The sequence below is a fragment of the Salvelinus sp. IW2-2015 genome, unplaced genomic scaffold (genome assembly GCF_002910315.2).
Source record: "Salvelinus sp. IW2-2015 unplaced genomic scaffold, ASM291031v2 Un_scaffold1637, whole genome shotgun sequence".
Taxonomy (NCBI): Eukaryota; Metazoa; Chordata; class Actinopteri; order Salmoniformes; family Salmonidae; genus Salvelinus; species Salvelinus sp. IW2-2015.
In genome coordinates, this window is record NW_019943053.1 from 60,581 (window position 1) to 83,443 (window position 22,863).

The 22,863-nt window shown below is 43.1% G+C and overlaps 1 protein-coding gene across 8 annotated transcripts in view; it reads right to left on the reverse strand.

Moving 5' to 3' along the window:
- The window catches only part of LOC112071547 (muscleblind-like protein 2a), a 43,794-nt gene that overhangs the window by 10,299 nt on the left and 10,632 nt on the right, over positions 1-22,863 (reverse strand). For 5 of the 8 annotated variants that reach the window (XR_011475888.1, XM_024138991.2, XM_024138989.2 and 2 more), the window contains exons 3-6: positions 6,497-6,661; positions 5,448-5,672; positions 4,261-4,515; positions 187-240 (exon numbers count right to left, since the gene is read on the reverse strand). Coding sequence is in view for 7 of the 8 variants with exons in the window: in XM_024138991.2 (XP_023994759.1) it covers positions 187-240; positions 4,261-4,515; positions 5,448-5,672; positions 6,497-6,661 (699 nt within the window). In the remaining variant the exon portion in view is untranslated. The remainder of the gene's footprint in view (positions 1-186; positions 241-4,260; positions 4,516-5,447; positions 5,673-6,496; positions 6,662-22,863) is intronic. The other 3 variants (XM_024138994.2, XM_024138992.2, XM_024138993.2) reach the window with 1 other exon arrangement.

Genomic DNA, 22,863 nt, shown 5'->3' on the forward strand with positions numbered 1-22,863 from the left:
AAAACTTCATACTGTTACTTTAACACCTATTAAATGACTGAACGATAACTGCCGGTGAATGATTCTGTACACATACTAGAGGAGTCTTAAGAAGTTATAAAAACTAAAATGACAAATTAAATTATGTGAGTTGCTACAGTACAATTAATAGCTACATGCAAAGCAAAAGGTGAAAGGTCAAAGTACCAGGTCTACAGTTGCCTCGAGGGGTCGCTTCATTGCTTTGGCAGTCGACTGAGTCTTTTAATAGCAGACAGCGAGCACATGATGGCAGTGGGCCAATGGGATTCAAGCGTATTAACATACAGGTAACAGCAAGCAGAGGTGCGTCATGGGGACAGCATTGCATTGTGGATAGGTGAGAAGGAGAAAACAAAAATAATCTGAATGCAGTTTACCACCACATACAAAACAATAGGCATGCACAATAAACACATGTAACTGATTCAAGGAAACATACGACTGACTCCTGAATTAGTATGTAAGCATTTACCATACTCATTAATAGCTTAATCTAATTTAGAATTACAACAATACTGTGCAACGACATTAGGACTGAGGTTATCTGCTAATGTAGAAAACAGAAACAGCAGTAGATCAAAATATGTTCATCATTATCAAATCATTATCAAATTGAATATACAGTTTAGGCTACTAAATAAATTTTCTAGTAATGCATTAATTGACAGACAATTGCTATACCAAGATTGTACATGATACACATCAATTTGAAATAGAGACAAGAGGTAAAAGGCTAACTGACATAAGCTAGGCTACTGTGAATGGTCACCCTTGTGAATTTTTTCTCGACTGAGAGCTAGGTCTGATTCATGTAATCTTGAGTGTTTTACATGTCATACTAAATAGGGAACAGAGAGAATGATATACCCACTGAATTGATGACTTATGTACAGAATGTGGAGCTCTGTTTATTGTGAGATTAGGTATCAAATTTGCACTTTTTGTGAAATTTATTAAACCCATTCATCGTTTCAGTCAAAAACCATACCTTCACTACACTACAAAATTCCTCAGCATTACAGACGTATCACTACATGACCAAAAGTATGTGGACACCTGCTCGTCGAACATCTCATTTCAAAATCATGGATATTAATATGGAGTTGGTCCCCCCTTTGCTGCTATAACAACCTTCACTCTCTGGGAAGGCTTACCACTAGATGTTGGAACATTGCTGAGGGGACTTGCTTCCATTCAGCCACAAGAGCATTAGTGAGGTCGGACACTGATGTTGGGCGATTAGGCCTGGCTCGCAGTCGGCGTTCCAATTCATCCCAAAGGAGTTTGATATGGTTGAGGTCAGGGCTATGCTGGCCAGTCAAATTCTTACACACCGATCTCGACAAACCATTTCTGTATGGACCTCGATTTGTGCACAGGGCCATTGTCATGCTGAACAAGGAAAGGGCCTTCCCCAAACTGTTGACGAAGTTGGAAGGACAGAATTGTCTAGAAAATCATTACATGCTGTAGCGTTAAGATTTCCCTTCACTGGAACTAAGGGGCCTAGCCTAAACCATGAAAACAGCCCCAGACCATTATTCCTCATCCACCAAAGTTGGCACTATGCATTGGGGCAGGAAGCGTTCTCCTAGCATCCGCCAAACCCTGATTTGTCCCTCGGACTGCCAGATGGTGAAGCGTGATTCATCACTTCAGAGAACACGTTTCCACTGTTTCAGAGTCCAATGGCGGCAAGCTTTCCACCACTCCAGCCGACGCTTGGCATTGTGCATGGTAATCTTAAGCTTGTGTGTTGCTGCTGAGCCATGGAAACCCATTTCATGAAGCTCTTTCATGAAGTGTGTGGCCTACCACTTGTGTGGCCTACCACTTTACAGCTGAGCCATTGTTGCTCCTCGAAGTTTCCACTTCACAATAACAGCACTTAGTTGACCAGGGCAACGGTCTGACTTGTTGTAAAGGTGGCATCCTATGAAGGTGCCCTGTTGAAAGTCACTGAGCWCTTTAGTAAGGCCAATCTACTGCTTATGTTTGTCTATTTAATGTATCCGTTATTTTACCAGGTAAGTTGACTGAGAACACATTCTCATTTACAGCAACAACCTGGGGAACAGTAACAGGGGGATGAATGAGCCAATTATAAACTGGGGATTATTAGGTGACCGTGATGGTTTGAGGGCCAGATTGGGAATTTAGCCAGGACACCGGGGTTAACACCCCTACTCTTACGATAAGTGTCATGGGATCTTTTAATGACCAATGGAGATTGCATGGCTCTGTGCTCGATTTTAATACACCTGTCAGCAAAAGGGTGTGGTTGAAATAGTAAAATCCACTAATTTGAAGGTGTCCACATACTTTTGTATATATAGTGTATCAAGGTACTAAAGCATTTACCAACTCTAGTAATACTAGTGCTGTAATACAACAGTATTTAAGTAATTCTGAGACCATGCAAAAAATGAAAACAGATGATAACTGATAATAAAATATATGGAGGAACAGAAAATAGCAGAGCTAGGATGGAGGATACAGAACAGTTTATGTAAGGCCATGCATGTCGTTGTTTTTAACAGCCAAAATAGAAGTCTGAATGTGCCATTATGTGAAATGTGTACATTGTGTACATGAGAGTAATGTTAACTGTTGAATCAGCTATTCAAATGCTGCTGCTGGAGAATGTGACTATGGATGTTTAGCAGATAGGGCTTTATTCTTAGGAACTTCTCGGAAGTTTAAGATGAAGGCAAAACCAACAGCAGACAATAGATCACAATGAAACAAGACAGTAACTGTAGAAACAGGGTTCACTTTGCAGCAGCTGGCAAATCGAACATAGATTTTCAAAAAGCATGAAAGCAAAACGGCCAAAGCTAGGAACAGGTTAGTTAATCAGCGAGGTAAAGGTTAGTTAATCAGCTAGGTTAGTTAAACAACTAGGTAAAGGTTAGCTAACCTGCTAGGTAAAGGTTAGTTAACCAGCAAGGTAAAGGTTAGTTAACCAGCAAGGTAAATTATAACTTTAGTTAAACATATAGGTAAAGGCTAAGATGAGTTAAACAGTTAGGTAAAGGTTAGCTAACTAGCTAGGTAAATGTTATCTTAAGTTTAACAGCTAGGTAAAGGCTAGCTTCAGTTAAACAGCTAGATAAAGGTTAGTTAATCAGCTAGGTAAAGGTTAGTTAACCAGCTAGGTAAATGTTACATTTAGTTAAACAGCTAGATACAGTTTAGTTAAACGAATAGGTAAAGGTTAGTGAACGCAGCTTAGGTAAAGGTTAGTTAACCAGCTAGGTAAATGTTACATTTAGTTAAACAGCTAGATACAGTTTAGTTAAACGAATAGGTAAAGGTTAGTGAACCAGCTAGGTAAAGGTTAGTGAACCAGCTAGGTAAAGGTTAGTGAACCAGCTAGGTAAAGGTTATATTTAGTTAAACAGCTAGGTAAAGCCTAGCTTTAGTTAAACAGCTAGGTAAAAGGTTGCGTCACATAACGAGATACACAATGTATGTTTATGCTATGTGACAGTTTAAAGGCAATTGAGGACTACTACTTACTTGGCAAATTACATTTTGAGTCTTAAGAGCATATATTAGATGCAACAATCTTTCATCTATAATGTAGCTACATTGTATATAAAAATATGGGTGGCAGGTAGCCTAGCGGTTAGAGGGTGGCAGGTAGCCTAGCGGTTAGAGGGTGGCAGGTAGCCTAGCGGTTAGAGGGTGGCAGGTAGCCTAAGGCGTTAGAGGGTGGCAGGTAGCCTAGCGGTTAGAGCATTGGGCCAGAAACAGAAAGGTCGCTATTTCAAATGTCCGAGCTGACAAGGTGAAAAACCTGCAGATGTGCCCTTGAGCAAGGCACTTATCCTTAACTGCTCCAGGGTTGCCGTTGATAATGGCGGACCTTGGCTGTGACCCCCTCTCTCAGGGGGAGTTGGGGTAAGCAAAAAATACATTTCCAATTCAAACATGCGTATAATACACACTTGTAGATGTGTGAAACAGGACAAATATAAGCACCCATTAAATTATTATTATTATAAATAAAGCAGTGCTCCACATTCAATACGTTAGCTAATCAACCAACAAAGGGTAATTGAATAGGGTTAAGATAGTAGGCCTACTGGTGTGAATGAAGAATGTGTTGCATTTTAAAATGAATAGGACAAGTTGCCCTTAATCAGAAGGGATGCTACAGTATTATAGTAGCTATATAGACCAATGGTGTGTGTTCTATGCTGCTGCACATGGGTCTGGAGGGAAGCATCTTACCATGGCTGCAGCTGCTGCCTGGGCTGCCACAGCCGTATGGTTGACCTGGTGTTGAGAGGATTTGATTTTGGCCTGTAAGTGTGCAGGGGGGTGGAAGTACTTGCACTTCTCCCTGGAGCAGCGCGACTTGATGTAGTCCATGCAGACGGTGACCGTGTTGTCACTGGTGTCGATCATGGGGCTGTCGCTGGGGTGGGCAAAGCGGCAGTCCGTCTCGCCTCGCGCACAGGTCCCCCGCTGGAACTCACGACACACCTACAATAGGACAACCACACAGGAAGAGATGGATGAAGTAATAGCACCCTGGAAATGTACGCTGTTCGACAGTCAACAGGCATTCCGTAATGAATATACACTGAGTGTACAAAACATTAGGAACACCTGCTCTTTCCATGACATAGACTGACAAGGTGAATCCATATGAAAGCTATGATCCATTATTGATGTCACTTGTTAAATCCACTTCATATCAGTGTAAATGGAGTGGAGGAAACAGGTTAAAGAAGGATTTTTAAGCCTTGATACAATTGACACATGGCATGCGTATGTGTGCCATTTAGAGAGTGAATGGGCAAGACAAAAGATTTAAATGCCATTAAACAGGGTATGGAAGTAGGTGCCAGGCACACCGGATTGTGTCAAGAACTGCACCACTGCTGGGTTTTTCACGCTCAACAGTTTCGTGTGTGTATCAAGAATGGTTCACCACCCAAAGGACATAAAGCCATGGGACGTGAAGGGATGTGAAGACATGTGAAGACATGTGAAGACATGTGAAGGGATTTGAAGAGCATTAATGCAGCTGTGGTAAGAACTCAGGCTCCATGTTCACCCCTCACAAAACAGACATGTATCTAGTCTCTGAAGAATAATGCTGCTAGGTTTTTCATACTCAACAGTTTCCCGTGTGTATCAAGAATGGTCCACCACCCAAAGAACATCCAGCCAACTTGACACAACTGTGGGAAGCATTGGAGGCAACATGGGCCAGCATCCCTGTGGAACACTTTTGACACCTTGTAGAGTCCATGCCCTGACGAATTGAGGCTGTTCTGAGGGCAAAAGGGGGGGCTGCAACTCAATATTAGGAAGGTGTTCTCAATGTGTTGTATATTCCGTTTATTAATACAGCATATCTCAGACAATGATACGGCCTTGTTCTTGTTTGTGTGAAGGTGATTTGATACCTCCAGTTTGTCGATGCGCAATAGCTTCTGGGAGGGGGAAGAGGAGGACGAGTTAGAGCTCTGGAGTGTGACCGGGGGGCTTCCAGGGACCATGACTGGGGTGCTGGGGAGCAGCTCCGTGGGTATCAGGCTCATCCCATGGCTCATGGAGGTCATGGGAGTAAGGTAAGGAGAGTAGCTGAGACCTGGGCTCGTACCAAGCCCCTGGGTGACATTGAACGCAGGCTGTAAAAGAGAAGGGACAGCAGTCAGTACAGACACTACTACACATCTGAAATGAAGGATCTGAGTTTTGGGATGGTGTATAATTAAGCAATAAGGCACGAGGAGGTGTGGTATATGGCCAATATACCACGACTAAAGGCTGTTTTTACGCACAACGCAACGCCTGTTGAACACACATCCTCAGCCTTTGCCACCTTCTATAGGAATTTAATGACTGCATAAGACTATGTTTTGGATGACTGCCTGCGAATGCTTATTGAATTGTTTAATTTCTGCCTTTTCTATTCCAGACATTCTGAAATTCACCAAAGCATCCCATGTATGTAACTTTAGTCTTTCACTTTTCAATATACTCAAAAGAAGAAAAAAATAATTGGTTTTCTTTGAAAGCAATACATCTAGGATATAGGCCTACTGAGCACATAATGTACAAAACTGCCTCTCTGCCACTGTCTGAGCAAATAGTGACACCTTATGGTCATAATGTGTATCACATGCAATGCACTACAAGTAGCCTAAAGAAATTAAGTGGCCAATTTCATTCCCAAAAGGCCTGGATACAGCCTTTAGCCGTGGTATATTGGCCATATATCACCAACCCCCGAGGTGCCTTATTGCTATTATAAAYTGGTTACCAACGTAATTAGAGCAGTAAAAATAAATGTTTTGTCATACCCGTGGTGTACGGCCTGATATACCACAGCTGTCAGCCAATCATCATTCAGGGTTCGAACCACCCAGTTTATAATGTCTGATATACTACGATTTTCAACCAATCAGCATTCAGGGCTCAAACCACCCAGTTTATAATAAACTGTACTTACTACAGGCTGCATGCTCGTGCCTGGGATCATGAAGTGCATCTGCTGGGCCAGCATGGCTGCTGCCGTCTTCTGCTGGATGAGGTTGTTGCGTCCGTTAATCTCTAGCTGGGTTTTTAAATGAGAAGGCGGATGAAGGTACTTACAGTTTTCTCTTGAACAACGACCCTGGAATAAGAGTAAGAACACAAAAGAAATCTAAATATTAGACAAGATAAATCCCTTAAAAACGTAGGCCTAAGCCTACCATGAGTAGTCTATGCCTACAGCTTTATAAATATAATATACATATTTATGTTACATAAAGTGAAGCATCCTTACTGGACAGGGTCACTAGAATTCATTGACAACCAAGGAAAGCGACAAAGACGTCCATAAAAATAAGACACAAAATACCATTCCCAGAACATTCATGAAAGATTCATGTTGAGCCTCAATCATGTCCTGAAGATGCAGTAGCCCACGCCCCTAACAGACCAAGACCATTCAGCTCAGAGGACAGGACACTAATGCAATACCAGGAAACTCAATCATATTGACACAGAATCACACCTTCACACTTGAAATGCTTTTCTGTGGGGACAGATAGTATGGTAGTTTGGCTGATGCTATTGTTGTTGCAGAGGCAGTATGATTGACAGAGAGGAGCACACTGCGCCCCAAGACAAATGCACACAAGAGATGGATGCCTGTTGAGCAGGTATTCCCAAACTGGGGTACGCGCAAATGCCGTCAGTGGTACGCCAAATAAAAATGTGATTCAAATTATTATAATTTTTTAAAATATCACAGTCCATTTATATTTTCCAACAGGGCTATACATTTGTGTGAGTTTTTTTCCTCGCCTGAGAAGCCTTGTTTCAATGCCAAAAATAAAATTAAACCATCTAGTGTTCAGCAAAATAACAACACAATGTCAAATACAGGTAGCCTAGTCAAATAATTAACATCCAATCACATTAACAGTTACTCTCTCACAGGAATTCCACTAACGGTCTGTATGTTGCCAAACGTAGCTGCTGCACATTCCGTTTGCTCGAAAATGGATAAATGGTTAAAAAAAGTAAGGCCCAGCTCTACTGGTGGTACTGCTACTACCAGCAATAACGACAAGTTGTTCTGCTTCCACGAGCACATCCAATGCTAGCATCAGTAATTCTACATTTGTTGTTAGCCCAGCWAGCATGGACACTGATAGTTGTGAATCTGATGCAGCCGAAGAGCTACTGCCCTCTTATCCGGGAAAGCACCAAACAACAGACAGGGACGTTGGACCATCGAAGAGGCGCAAATATGACGAGAACTACATTGATTTGGGGTTCACTTATATTGGGAGTAGTGTCTTTCCTCAGCCACAGTGTGTTACACACTAACGGTCAAAAGTTTTAGAACACCTACTCATTCAAGGATTTTTCTTTATTTTTACTGTTTTCTACGTCGTAGAATAATAGTGAAGACATCAAAACTATGAAATAACACATATGGAATCATGTAGAAACCAAAAGTGTTAAGCTGTAGTTTGAATTTGGCGCTCTGCAATTTCACCGGATGTTGTCGAGGTGGGTCGCTAGCGGAATGCCTGCGCTAGAAAGGTTAAACAAATCAAAATATATTTTATATTTGAGATTCTTCAAATAGCCACCCTTTGCCTTAATGACAGCTTTGCACACTCTTGGCATTCTTGGTGGTGACCTAACGTAATCGTTTGTGGTGCTTTCGCTGAAAAGCATATTTGAAATCGGACACTTTGGTGGGATTAACAACAAGATTACCTTTAAAATGGTATAAGACACATGTATGCCACTTTCACTGGCTGTTGTCATATCATCCCGTTAACGGGATTGCGGCCATAAGAAGTTAAAGCTTGGTCGCAAATGGGTCTTCTAAATGGACAATGACCCCAAGCATACTTCCAAAGTAGTGGCAAAAAATTTAAGGACAACAAAGTCAAGGTATTGGAGTGGCCATCACAAAGCCCTGACCTCAGTCCTATAGAAAATTTGTGGGCAGAACTGAAAAAGCGTGTGCGAGAAAGGAGGCCTACAAACCTGACTCAGTTACACCAGCTCTGTCAGGAGGGATTGGCCAAAATTCACCCAACTTATTGTGGGAAGCTTGTGGAAGGCTACTCGAAACATTTGACCCAAATTAAACAATTTAAAGGCAATGCTATCAAATACTAATTGAGTATGTAAACTTCTGACCCACTGGGAATGTGCTGAAAGAAATAAAATCTGAAATAAATTATTCTCTCTACTATTATTCTGACATTTCACATTCTTAAAATAAAGTGGTGATCCTAACTGACCTAAGACAGGGATTTTTTACTAGGATTAAATGACAGGAATTGTGAAAAACTGAGTTTAAATTTAATTGGCTAAGGTGTACGTACACTTCCGACTTCAACTGTATGTCTGTTACGTTTATGGGGGGTCAATTAAGGAAGACATCCTCTTCCGCAAACCAGGACAACAGGAGAGGATATTTTTTAAGTACTGGACAGCTTTGTGACATCAAATGGACTTTGGTGGTCAAGATATGTTGGAATCTGTACTGATTGTGCAAAAGCCATGACAGGGAGACATAGGGGAGTGGTAACACACGTGCAAGCAGTTGCTCCCAACATCACTTGGGTACACTGCAGCATCCACCGAGAGGCTCTTGCTGCCAAGGGAATGCCTGACAGCTTCAAAGACATTTTGGACACGACAGTGAAAATGATTAACTTTGTTAAAGCAAGGCCCCTGAACTCTCGTGTATTTTCTGCACTATGCAATGATATGGGCAGCGACCATGTAATGATTTTACAACATACAGAAGTGCATTGGTTATCAATGGGCAAAGTATTGACATGTTTTTTTATATTGAGAGCTTAAAGTTCTTTACCGACCATCATTTTCACTTGTCTGACCGCTTGCATGATGACGAGTTTCTCACACGACTGGACAATCTGGGTGATGTTTTTTCTCGCCTGAATGATCTCAATCTAGGATTACAGGCACTCTCCACAACTATATTCTATGTACGGGACAAGATTAGCTGTTTGGTGAATCTATTAATTATGTATGACAACTGGAGTCTTTGCCACAAAAAAATAAATATATTATAATAATAATAATAATAATAATAAAATAAAAATAAAAATAAATCTATATATATATGGCAAGATTTTGAGTTAAAAAAATTATATCAAAATACTATATATATATATATATATATATATATATATATATAGGGAGAGGTTAAAACGTAGGCTAAGTCTGGCATAAGCTTACTCCCACACTTTACAATAACTCTGTCGCAGAGGTCTTAGGTAGTCTCTGTATAGGCTATTCCCTCCATCACAATACTGCTGCCGAGTTGAAGAGCTTGAGATCTCCACACAGCACCACAGCACCATGCACCTCCAGAAAAGCACCCCTCAGCCTCCCTGCCCTTCTGGAGGGATTCAGCCAGAGTCATTATATCCTAAAGTAAGCCTATTTGCCTACTAGCCAAATAAAGTGCAGAGCATGCATGATGTGTACAACTCATTATTCCAACATATTTGAACAGGGCTTTCGACTCTGTCAATCACCACATTCTTATTGGCAGACTCGACAGCCTTGGTTTCTCAAGTGATTGCCTCGCCTGGTTTACCAACTACTTCTCTGATAGAGTTCAGTGTGTCAAATCTGAGGGCATGTTGTCCGGACCTCTGGCAGTCTTTATGGGGGTGCCACAGGGTTCAATCCTCGGGCCGACTCTCTTCTCTGTATACATCAATGATGTTGCTCTTGCTGCTGGTGATTCTCTGATACACCTCTACGCAGACGACACCATTCTGTATACTTCTGGCCTCTTTGGACATGGTGTTAACTAACCTCCAGACGAGCTTCAATGCCATACAACTCTCCTTCCGTGGCCTCCAACTGCTCTTAAACGCAAGTAAAACTAAATGCATGCTATTCAACCGATCACTGCACACACCTGCTCGCCCGTCCAGCATCACTACTCTGGACGGCTCTGACTTAGAATACGTGGACAACTACAAATACCTAGGTGTCGTTAGACYGTAAACTCTMCTTCCAGACTCATATTAAGCATCTCCAATCCAAAATTAAATCTAGAATCGGCTTCCTATATCGCAACAAAGCATCCTTCACTCATTCTGCCAAACATACCCTCGTAAAACTGACCATCCTACCGATCCTCGACTTCGGTGATGTCATCTATAAAATAGCCTCCAACACTCTACTCAACAAACTAGATGCAGTCTATCACAGTTCCATCCGTTTTGTCACAAAAGCCCCATACACTACCCACCATTGCGACCTGTACGCTCTCGTTGGTTGGCCCTCGCTTCATACTCGTCGCCAAACCCACTGGCTACAGGTTATCTACAAGTCTCTGCTAGGTAAAGCCCCGCCTTATCTCAGCTCACTGGTCAACATAGCAGCACCCACTCGTAGCACACGCTCCAGCAGGTATATCTCACTGGTCACCCCCAAAGCCAATTCCTCCTTTGGTCGTCTTTCCTTCCAGTTCTCTGCTGCCAATGACTGGAACGAACTGCAAAAATCTCTGAAGCTGGAAACAATTATCTCCCTCACTAGCTTTAAGCACCAGCTGTCAGAGCAGCTCACAGATTACTGCACCTGTACATAGCCCATCTATAATTTAGCCCAAACAACTACCTCTTCCCCTACTGTATTTATTTATTTATTTAGCTCCTTTGCACCCCATTATTTCTACTTTGCATATTCTTCCACTGCAAATCTACCATTCCAGTGTTTTACTTGCTATATTGTATTTACCTCGCCACCATTGCCTTTTTTTGCCTTTACCTCCCTTATCTCACCTCATTTGCTCACATTGTATATAGACTTATTTTTCTACTCTATTATTGACWGTATGTTTTGTTTATTCCATGTCGAATTGCTATACTTTATCTTGGCCAGGTCGCAGTTGCAAATGAGAACTTGTTCTCAACTAGCCTACCTGGTTAAATAAAGGTGAAATAAATTTAACAACAAGAATAGACAAGAATAGACTGACTAGTTTCAGAAGAAAGTGCTTTGTTTCTGGCCATTTTGCGCCTGTAATCAAACCCACAAATGCTGATGCTCCAGATACTCAACTAGTCTAAAGGCCTGTTTTACTGCTTCTTTAATCAGAACGACACTTTTCTGCTGTGCTAACATAATTGCAAAAGGGTTTTCTAATGATCAAATAGCCTTTTTATGATAAACTTGGATTAGCCTACACAACGTGCCATTGGAACACAGGAGTGATGGTTGCTGATAAATGGCACTCTGTACGCCTATGTAGATATTCAAAAAAAAAAATTATCTGCCGTTTCCAGCTACAATAGTCATTTACATTAACAATGTCTAAACTGTATTTCTGATCAATTTGATGATATTTTAATGGACAAAAAAAATTGCTTTTCTTTCAATAACAAGGACATTTCTAAGTGTCCCCAAACTTTTGAACAGTAGTGTACATCTCGTTTAACCAGCGTTGTGTCAGGTTACTCCGGTTCACGCTGACCGTGGTGTGTGCAGAAAGTAGCCCATCACAACTTTTCCCAACTGATCTGTCTATAGCGCCTGCTCAATTCAGGGCATCAATGTTGTTGAGAAAATAAACAAAACTTGTGTAGTTCTCGATGGCTAACGTTATATCTTTCAAAACAGCTGCGGTAAAAAGGGCTATCAACATATATTGAGCAGCTGACATTATAGATAGAAGCATGCTACATGTCAGACCAATCCAAACTCATCTCCTGGCATGTCCAGACCATCCATTATGTCAGCCAATCATGGCTAGTGGGAAGGATCCTGCCTTTTCGGTGGCTAAACCAACTAGGCTCTTAATTTAACAATTTTATTTGTATTTACAGATGGAATACAAGTTTGTTATTAAGGCACATGAAAGTTCACATGAAACGCATTTTTGCAACAAAAAAATAAAGCCGTTCAAATGCCTCTCCTGTGAAGTAGTGACATATGCCTAGCCAGTGTACATTATTAGTATGTAGTGACATATGCCTACATATGCCATATGCCAGTGTACATTATTCAAGTTAAGATGAAATGTCAAATCAATATGCAGTGCTTAGGCCAGGAGTGGATAAATAACCAATGATAATGACATTAGCAGCATGAAAGGTCTCTGGGAGACCCAAGCAAAACGTGCGGATACAGTACTAGCCTATAGATTTATGTAAATTGGGTGAGCATAAAACAGTTATAGATGAGGTACTGTAAATGTCTGGGGTCATTCTGGGTTTAATGCCATTATTTTAATACGATAATATTTTAATCTGTACAATCCATGGCCTTTCAGCTCTTCTGCTTACATATTTACTGGTCCTCAACACATTAAAATGGAGCGCACAGTCTTATGGGGGCACAGCATGGTCTTATGGGGGCACGGGGCAGCTCTTACTGGGGGCAAGCATGGTCTTATGGGGGACAGGGGCAGTCTTATGGGGCACGCGGGCAGTCTTATGGGGCACGGGCAGTCGCTTATGGGGGCACGGGGCAGTCTTATGGGGGCACGGGGTAGTCTTATGGGGCACGGGGTAGTCTTATGGGGGCACGGGGAGTCTTTGGGGGCACGGGGCAGTCTTATGGGGCACGGGGCAGTCTTATGGCACAGCATGGTCTTATGGGGCACGGGCAGTCTTATGGGGGCAGAGGATGGTGCTAGTGGGGGCACGGGGCAGTCTTATGGGCACGGGGCAGTCTTATGGGGCACGGGGCAGTCTTATGGGGGCACGGGGCAGTCTTATGGGGCCCGGGGTAGTCTTATGGGGGCACGGGGTAGTCTTATGGGGGCACGGGGCAGTCTTATGGGGGCACGGGGCAGTCTTATGGGGGCACGGGGCAGTCTTATGGGGGCACGCGTCGGGCGTCTTATCGGGGCACGGGGCAGTCTTTATGGGGGTCGGGGCCAGTCTTATGGGGGCATCGGGGCAGTCTTATGGGGCACGGGGCAGTTTGTGGGCAGAGTCTGTATGGGGGCACGGGGCCAGGTCTTATGGGGCACGGGCAGTCTTATGGGGGGGGCAGTGGGCAGTCTTATGGGGCACGGGGCAGTCTTATGGGGGCACGGGGCAGTCTTATGGGGGCACGGCACGGTTTTATGGGGGCACGGCACGGTTTTATGGCGACTTGGCAGTCTCAGCTGCTGTCAAAACACTGCCGTAAATGAGGGATCAGAAATAATGACCCTGGGTGACGCACAGGCGCCTCAATTTGCTTTAGCCTACTTCTGAAAAGAAGGTGAAGCAGGTGCTGACTGCTGAGAGGAAAGGGGTGAATTAGGGGTGACGTAGTCACCCCCCCCATCATAAAAAAGCTCTAATGTACTGTAGATCTGATCTCTGTAAAGTAGTCCTTCTCTCAGTCCGTCTCTGTAAAGTAGTCCTTCTCTCAGTCCGCCTCTGTAAAGTAGTCCTTCTCTCAGTCCGCCTCTGTAAAGTAGTCCTTCTCTCAGTCCGCCTCGGCTCCATTATTTCTTTTGCCTGCTTGTTTGCTGTGACAGCTTTGTCCCAAGTGTGAAATGTTAAACATTGGTTGAGTTCCCTTCCCTTTCACAAGTGGACTCTGTCAACCCCTGGTCCACCCCTCTGGTGTCCTTGGCTAGCCCTCAGTGCACTGCTGTTCTAGAATAATGCACAAGGATTTGCAGAGGTAGAACAAACGTTAAAAATCTTGTATTGACAGAACAGGATTTAGGCTACACTGGCTTATAATAATGTATCATTCTGAGATTAGAATTAAATTATGTTTCATCCATCTAATGTCAAAGAAAGTCACCTTTTAATATGGGGCAGATGTTCAGTGATCAATTTACACATTGATTATCAATTTGTCATATCACACATTGTCTCAGATTACAGAGTATGAGGCGAATAGCTGACTTCCACAATTGCTAGGCTATTTGGAGGAGATATAACTCAGAGTAACAAGAGAAGGTTTTATTTTTCCCTTGGCGTAAACCCTCCACATCTAAAAACAGGCTTCACAATATATGATCTACCAGGTGCTGAAAGTACAAGCCCATGAAACACAAGAGCCATTTTTGTGATGTACTGTATCTGGTGGTAGCTCTGTACATAAATTTTCGCTAGCACGGCAGCAGACGTGGAGCAGACAAATCAGACTAATCTCAGTATAACAGCGTGCTGTGCTGTACTGCGCTGGCCACCCCACCCACACACTGAATGTTAAACACCATGCAATAAACAAGACCGGCCGAAAAGCTGAAGGAGCAGCCTGAGCACAAAATACACAATTCATATTTGCTCCTCAGTCCTGTTTGGGATGCAGGTTAATGGGGATTAAAAGTGATTCTGAGCAGAGACATGTAATAAGGCTTTCAGCTTTAGTCCCATGCTCAGTGCAGAATAAAAATTGCCGTTGCTCACCACATTCCAGCAAAAGAATAGTCAGTCATTCTGGTGTCAGCCTAGTTTAAACCACCTAAAGTCTTCTAATCTCATTTCCCCCCCAAAATGTGTCAGGAGAAAATTAGGCCTAGATTCAGTTCACACTTCACAGCTAGCTAAATTGACAGCCATTCAAGAGGCATGGAATGGATGTTCCATTAATATTCCGGCTGCTACTTTCAATATAGCTGTCAGCACAATGATTCAGAAACAGTAAAGAAGGACTCCATTCTGTTGGTCAGATGGCATGGTTTAGCTTAGGCTACATCCTGTTGTGTTGGAAGGTAACTGTAGTGACCTACACAGTAGTTGAGGAAAGCATGTCCTACATTTAAAATTTTCCGAGTGCTATAGTTAAGCAATAGGGCCCGGGGGGGTGTGGTATATGGCTAATATACCACGGCTAAGGGCTGTTATTATGCCCAACGCAACGCGGAGTGCCTGGACACAGCCCTTAGCCATGGTATATTGGCCATATACCACAAACCCCCGAGGTGCCTTATTGCTCATTATAAACTTGTTACCAACGTAATTACAGCATAAAAAATAAATGTTTATACCACGGCTGTCAGCCAATCAGCATTCAGGGCTGGAACCACCCAGTTTATAGCTGGTAATAACACATGTACAACCTAATAGGCTTGCGTAGGCTGTAAAATCTAAATGCTAAGCTAACCTGTAGGCTAAGCTAACTTGTAGGTTAAGCTAACCTGTATGCTAAGCTAACCTGTAAGCTAAGCTAACTTGTAGGCTAAGCTAACCTGTATGCTAAGCTAACCTGTAGGCTAACCTAACCTAGGCAAGGCACAACAACTTAAGCAGCCATCCAACTGAATTAAATGTTTACTACTCACTGCTTTTGCATCAACTGGTGCAACTAGTTTCACAATAAGCTCATAATCATACACTATATATACACAAAAGTATGTGGACAAGTTGTAGAAACATCTCAAGGATGATCAATGGAAACAGGATGTACCTGAGCTCAATTTCGAGTCTCATAGCGAAGGGTCTGAATACTTACAGTACCGGTCAAAAGTTTGAAAACACCTACTCATTCAAGGGTTTTACTTTATTTGTACTATTTTCTAAATTGTAGAATAATAGTGAAGACATCGAAACTATGAAATAACACATATGGAATCATGTAGTAACCAAAAAAGTGTTAAACAAATCTAAATATATTTTAGATTTGAGATTCTTCAAAGTAGGCACCCTTTGCCTTGATGACAGCTTTGCACACTCTTGGCATTCTCTCAACAGCTTCACCTGGAATGCTTTTCCAACAGACTTGGAGGAGTTCCCATATAAGCTGAGCACGTGATGACTGCTTTTCCTTCACTCTTCGGTCCAACTCATCCCAAACCATCTCAATTGGGATGAGGTCGGGGGATTGTGGAGGCCAGGTCATCTGATGCAGCACTCCATCACTCTCCTTCTTGGTCAAATAGCCCTTGCACAGCCTGGAAGTGTGTTGGTTCATTGTCCTGTTGAAAAACTAATGATAGTCCCACTAAGCCCAAACCAGATGGGTCGCGTATTGCTGCAGAATGCGTGGGTAGCCATGTTGGTTAAGTGTGCCTTGAATCTAAATAAATCAGACAGTGTCACCAGCAAAGCACCCCCACACCATCTCCTCCATGCTTCAAGGTGGGAACTACACATGCGGAGACATCCGTTCACCTACTCTGCATCTCAAAGACGCGGCGGTTAGAACCAAACATTACAAATGTGGACTCATCAGACCAAAACAGATTTCCAGCGGTCAATGTCCATTACTCGTGTTTCTTGGCCCAAGCAAAACTCTTCTTCTATTGGTGTCCTAGTAGTAGTTTCTTTGCAGCAATTTGACCATGAAGGCCTGAAGGCCATCCAAGATGGCTTAGCAGGTCAGACGTCATTTCTGTTTCGTATTGTCGTGTCCTGTATATATATATATTTACACCTTTCTTCGCATATTTTTTATATTATTTATTATCCAAGAACTCAACTACAAAAGCTTCCCTGCAAAAGCTTTCCTGCAACCCGCTTCACCAATTACAAAAAAGTATTATTTACCTAAAATCTGAAAAACCACCGTGGAAGCTAGCCAGGGGCTAATTCAGAAGCTAGCCAGAAAGCTAACCAGAAGCTATCCGATAGCTAGCCAGAAGCTAATCTGTAGCTGCCCAGAAATTAGCCCGTCTGCTGGCTAGCGTTGGTGTTTCAGCTGCCCACGTTTTGTGGTCATCAGCTATTCCTTTAGCTCGATAATCTACGCGCACTTTTGTGCAACGCGACTCGGACCGGAGCATTCCGGGACTTTTTTCTCTTCAGTTTCCCCGGATTTCAGCCGCAGGCTCTGGACATTTGCAGCTAGCTAGCTGCAAACCGTGTGACTACTGGCTTACGTCGATCCCGGAGCAAACTCAAATCATTCCGGAGCTAGCCAGCTGAGAGTTCCATCAGCCATTCCTGGGCTACAGCCACCTATCCGGACCCGTTTTTGTGTGTTTGTTGTTGCTGCAGATACGGAGCCCCACCGGGCCTTCACGACTGACTGCCGACTGATCTGCCCGAGGGAGTTATCCAACTGGCACCTCCGTCCCGACGTTACCTGAACGCTCATCTGGGGCCCGCTAACCGTTAGCTGTCTTATCGGCTGCTATCTGAATAAGTATATCGGACAATTATATTATTATATTTATTTTTATTTTTTTCTTGGGTCACTATATCTATTTTGCCAATTTGGATTGATCCCCTCTACCACACGGAACCCCACTAACCTACCGACGGAAACGCACGAGGTATCTACAAATAGACTTCCATACTATGCTATCTTGCTACCGATAGCCATCTACCCGGCCAGCTGTCTGGATCGCCGTGACCCCAACCAACCTCTACTCACTGGACCCTTATTGATCACTCGATTAAGCATGCCTCTCCTTAATGTAAATATGCCTTGTCCATTGCTGTTCTGGTTAGTGTTTATTGGCTTATTTCACTGTAGAGCCTCTAGCCCTGACCACTATACCATATCCAACCTCACAGTTCCACCACCCCCATATGCGATGACATCACCTGGTTTCAATGATGTTTCTAGAGACAATATCTCTCTCATCATCACTCAATACCTAGGTTTACCTCCACTGTATTCACATCCTACCATACCTTTGTCTGTACATTATTCCTTTAAGCTATTTTATCGCCCCCAGAAACTTCCTTTTACTCTCTGCTCTAGAAGTTCTAGACGACCAATTCCATAGCTTTTAGCCGTACCCTTATCCTACTCCTCCTCTGTTCCTCTGGTGATGTAGAGGTGAATCCAGGCCCTGCAGTACCTAGCTCCACTCCTATTCCCCAGGCGCTCTCTTTTGATGACTTCTGTAACCGTAATAGCCTTGGCTTCATGCATGTTAACATTAGAAGCCTCCTCCCTAACTTTGTTTTGTTCACTGCTTTAGCACACTCTGCCAACCCGGATGTTTTAGCCGTGTCTGAATCCTGGCTTAGAAAGACCACCAAAAATTCTGACATTTTCATCCCCAACTACAAGATTTTCAGACAAGATAGAACGGCCAAAGGGGCGGGTTGCAATCTATTGCAAAGATTGCCTGCAGAGTTCTGTTTTTACTATCCAGGTCTGTTCCCAAACAATTTGAACTTCTACTTTTAAAAATCCACCTCTCTAAAAACAAGTCTCTCACCGTTGCCGCCTGCTATAGACCACCCTCTGCCCCCAGCTGTGCTCTGGACACTATATGTGAACTGATTGCCCCCCATCTATCTTCAGAGCTCGTGCTGCTAGGCGACCTAAATTTTAACATGCTTAACACCCCAGCCACCCTACAATCTAAGCTTGATGCCCTCAATCTCACACCAAATTATCAATGAACCTACCAGGTACACCCCAATTCCGTAAACACGGGGACCCTCATAGATATCATCCTAAAAAACTTGCCCTCCAAATACACCTCTGCTGTTTTCAACCAAGATCTCAGCGATCACTGCCTCATTGCCTGCATCCGTAATGGGTCAGCGGTCAAACGACCTCCACCATCACGTCAAACGCTCCCTGAAACACTTCAGCGAGCAGGCCTTTCTAATCGACCTGGCCGAGGTATCCTGGAAGGAATTGATCTCATCCCGTCAGTAGAGGATGCCTGGACAATTTTTAAAATGCCTTCCCCACCATCTTGAATAAGATGCCCCATTCAAGAAATTTAGAACCAGGAACAGATATAGCCCTTGGTTCTCTCTCCTGACCTGACTGCCCTTAACCAACAGAAAAAACATCCTATGGCGTTCTGCATTAGCATCGAACAGCCCCCGTGATATGCAACTTTTCAGGGAAGCTAGAAACCAGTATACACAGGCAGTTAGAAAAGCCAAGGCTAGCTTTTCAAGCAGAAATTTGCTTCCTGCCACAACAAATTCAAAAAAGTTCTGGGACACTGTAAAGTCCATGGAGAATAAGAACACCTCCTCCCAGCTTCCAACTGCTCTGAAGATAGGAAACACTGTCACCACCGACAAATCCACTATAATGAGAATTTCAATAAGCATTTTTCTACGGCTGGCCATGCTTTCCACCTGGCTACCCCTACCCCGGACAACAGCACTGCCCTCCCCTCTGCTACTCGCCCAAGCCTTCCCCATTTCTCTTTCTCCCAAATACAGTCAGCTGATGTTCTAACAGAGCTGCAAAATCTGGACCCTTACAAATCAGCCGGGCTAGATAATCTGGACCCTTTCTTTCTAAAACTATCTGCTGAAATTGTTGCCACCCCTATTACTAGCCTTTTCAACCTCTCTTTCGTGTCATCTGAGATTCCCAAAGATTGGAAAGCAGCTGCGGTTATCCCCCTCTTCAAAGGGGGGACACCTTGACCCTAACAGCTACAGACCTATATCTATCCTACCCTGCCTTTCTAAGGTCTTCGAAAGCCAAGTCAACAAACAGATTACCGACCATTTCGAATCCCACCATACCTTCTCCGCTATGCAATCTGGTTTCAGAGCTGGTCATGGGTGCACCTCAGCCACGCTCAAGGTCATAAACGATATCTTAACCGCCATCGATAGGAAACAATACTGTGCAGCCGTATTCATTGACCTGGCCAAGGCTTTTGACTCTGTCAATCACCACATCCTCATCGGCAGACTCGACAGCCTTGGTTTCTCTAATGATTGCCTCGCCTGGTTCACCAACTACTTCTCTGATCGAGTTCAGTGTGTCAAATCGGAGGGTCTGTTGTCCGGGCCTCTGGCAGTCTCCATGGGGGTGCCACAGGGTTCAATTCTTGGACCGACTCTCTTCTCTGTATACATCAATGATGTCGCTCTTGCTGCTGGTGATTCTCTGATCCACCTCTACGCAGACGACACTATTCTGTTAACTTCTGGCCCTTTCTTTGAACACTGTGTTAACAACCCTCCAGGCCGAGCTTCAATGCCATACAACTCTCCTTCCGTGGCCTCCAATTGCTCTTAAATACAAGTAAAACAAATGCATGCTCTTCAACCGATCGCTGCCTGCACCTGCCCGCCTGTCCAACATCACTACTCTGGACGGCTCTGACCTAGAATATGTGGACAACTACAAATACCCTAGGTGTCTGGTTAGACTGTAAACTCTCCTTCCAGACTCACATCAAACATCTCCAATCCAAAGTTAAATCTAGAATTGGCTTCCTATTCCGCAACAAAGCATCCTTCACTCATGCTGCCAAACATACCCTTGTAAAACTGACCATCCTACCAATCCCGACTTCGGTGATGTCATTTACAAAATAGCCTCCAAAACCCTACTCAATAAATTGGATGCAGTCTATCACAGTGCCATCCGTTTTGTCACCAAAGCCCCATATACTACCACCACTGCGACCTGTACACTCTCGTTGGCTGGCCCTCGCTTCTAACTCGTCGCCAAACCCACTGGTTCCAGGTCATCTACAAGACCCTGCTAGGTAAAGTCCCCCCCTATCTCAGCTCGCTGGTCACCATAGCAAACACTACCTGTAGCACCCGCTCCAGCAGGTTTATCTCTCTGTCACCCCAAAACCAATTCTTCCTTTGGCCGCCTCTCCTTCCAGTTCTCTGCTGCCAATGACTGGAACGAACTACAAAAATCTCTGAAACTGGAAACACTTATCTCCCTCACTAGCTTTAAGCACCAGCTGTCAGAGCAGCTCATAGATTACTGCACCTGTACATAGCCCATCTATAATTTAGCCCAAACAACTACCTCTTTACCTACTGTATTTATTTATTTATTTTGCTCCTTTGCACCCCATTATTTCTGTCTCTACTTTGCGCTTCTTTCCACTGCAAACCAACCATTCCAGTGTTTTTAGTTTTATTTACTTGCTGTGTTGTATTACTTCGCCACCATGGCCTTTTTATATTTTATTTATTTATACATATATTTGTTTGCCTTCACCTCCCTTATCTCAACTCACTTGCTCACATTGTATATAGACACATCTCAACACAATCTGTTCAGAGGAGACTGTGTGAATTTTATTTATTTTATTTTTATTTAACCTTTATTTAACCAGGTAGGCAAATTGAGAACACGTTCTCATTTACAATTGCGACCTGGCCAAGATAAAGCAAAGCAGTTCGACACATACAACAACACATAGTTACACATGGAGTAAAACAAACATACAGTCAATAATACAGTGAAAAATAAGTCTATATACAATGTGAGCAAGTGAGGTGAGATAAGGGAGGTGAAGGCAAACAAAATATATATATAAATAAATAAAAATATAAAAAGGCCATGGTGGCGAAGTAAATACAATATAGCAAGTAAAAWAAATAATAATAAAAAATATGGCAGTTTACTGAAGCACACATAACTCGAGCGACAGGTAGCGGTTAGACCATTGGGCAAGTAACAGAAAGGTCACTAGATCGAATCCCGAGCTGACAAGGTGTAAAATCTGTTCATGTGCCCTTGAGCAAAGCACTTAACCCTAATTGCTCCAGAGTTGCCATTAATAATGGAAGAGCCTGGCCATGACACCGCTCTACGAGGATCTCTCAGGGGGAGCTGGGACATGCAAAAAACACATTTCCAATTTACACATGTGAAATAGGTCAAATATAAACACAGACCAAATGATGAATTATTATCATCATCATCAATATGAATTGTGGGCTAGACTAAATCACAGTGGAAACCCCTGTCAAAGCTGAGCCAATGGAAGTGTCGGGAACAGACAACACTCAAGTTGCTCTCTTTAAACAACAGGCTATTCAACAGAATAGTGACATCATCACATGACTGAGGCGTTTGTATATTTTCTAGCCAATCTCTTCCCATCCCCCTTCGTTCGGCTAACAACAGATCCTCTCTCTCACTCTCTCTCACTCACTCACTCACTCACTCACTCACTCACAACAGTGCAGATAGTTCTACACGTTTCCGGCTAAGATTTATCCCCTAATATCATCAGGGATTGTCGTTTAAGCAAATCAAAATCCTGATTATGATTAGGAATCATTAGCCTATTCCAATTGAACCTCAGCAGGAAATCAATTCACCTTAGAAATTAACATAAATTATAGGACCCAGAAGTGATGACATTTAGCCTAGTGTCATTCAAATCAGTTCAAGTGTCGTCAAAAAACAACAACTGAATACTCTCTCATTAGAAGAGCAACGGTGACATAACAATTCAGACAATACTGGCTGAATTGAAGCGTGTGGGTGGGTTGAGCAAGAGAGGATGTTAACCCTGTTTGCTAAAGGCATTAATGTAGCCTTGCTAGCACACCTCAATATTTCAGAATAAACAACAACAAAAAAGTTGAAGATGCAATATGCAGAAATAGCTGTGTCATTTCCTGGTTGCTAAAATTCCAAATTGTTTTCCTAATTTCTGTTTATGTGCCAAAACAAGCTGTGTATAGTGTAGAGAATCTTTGTACCATCTAAACT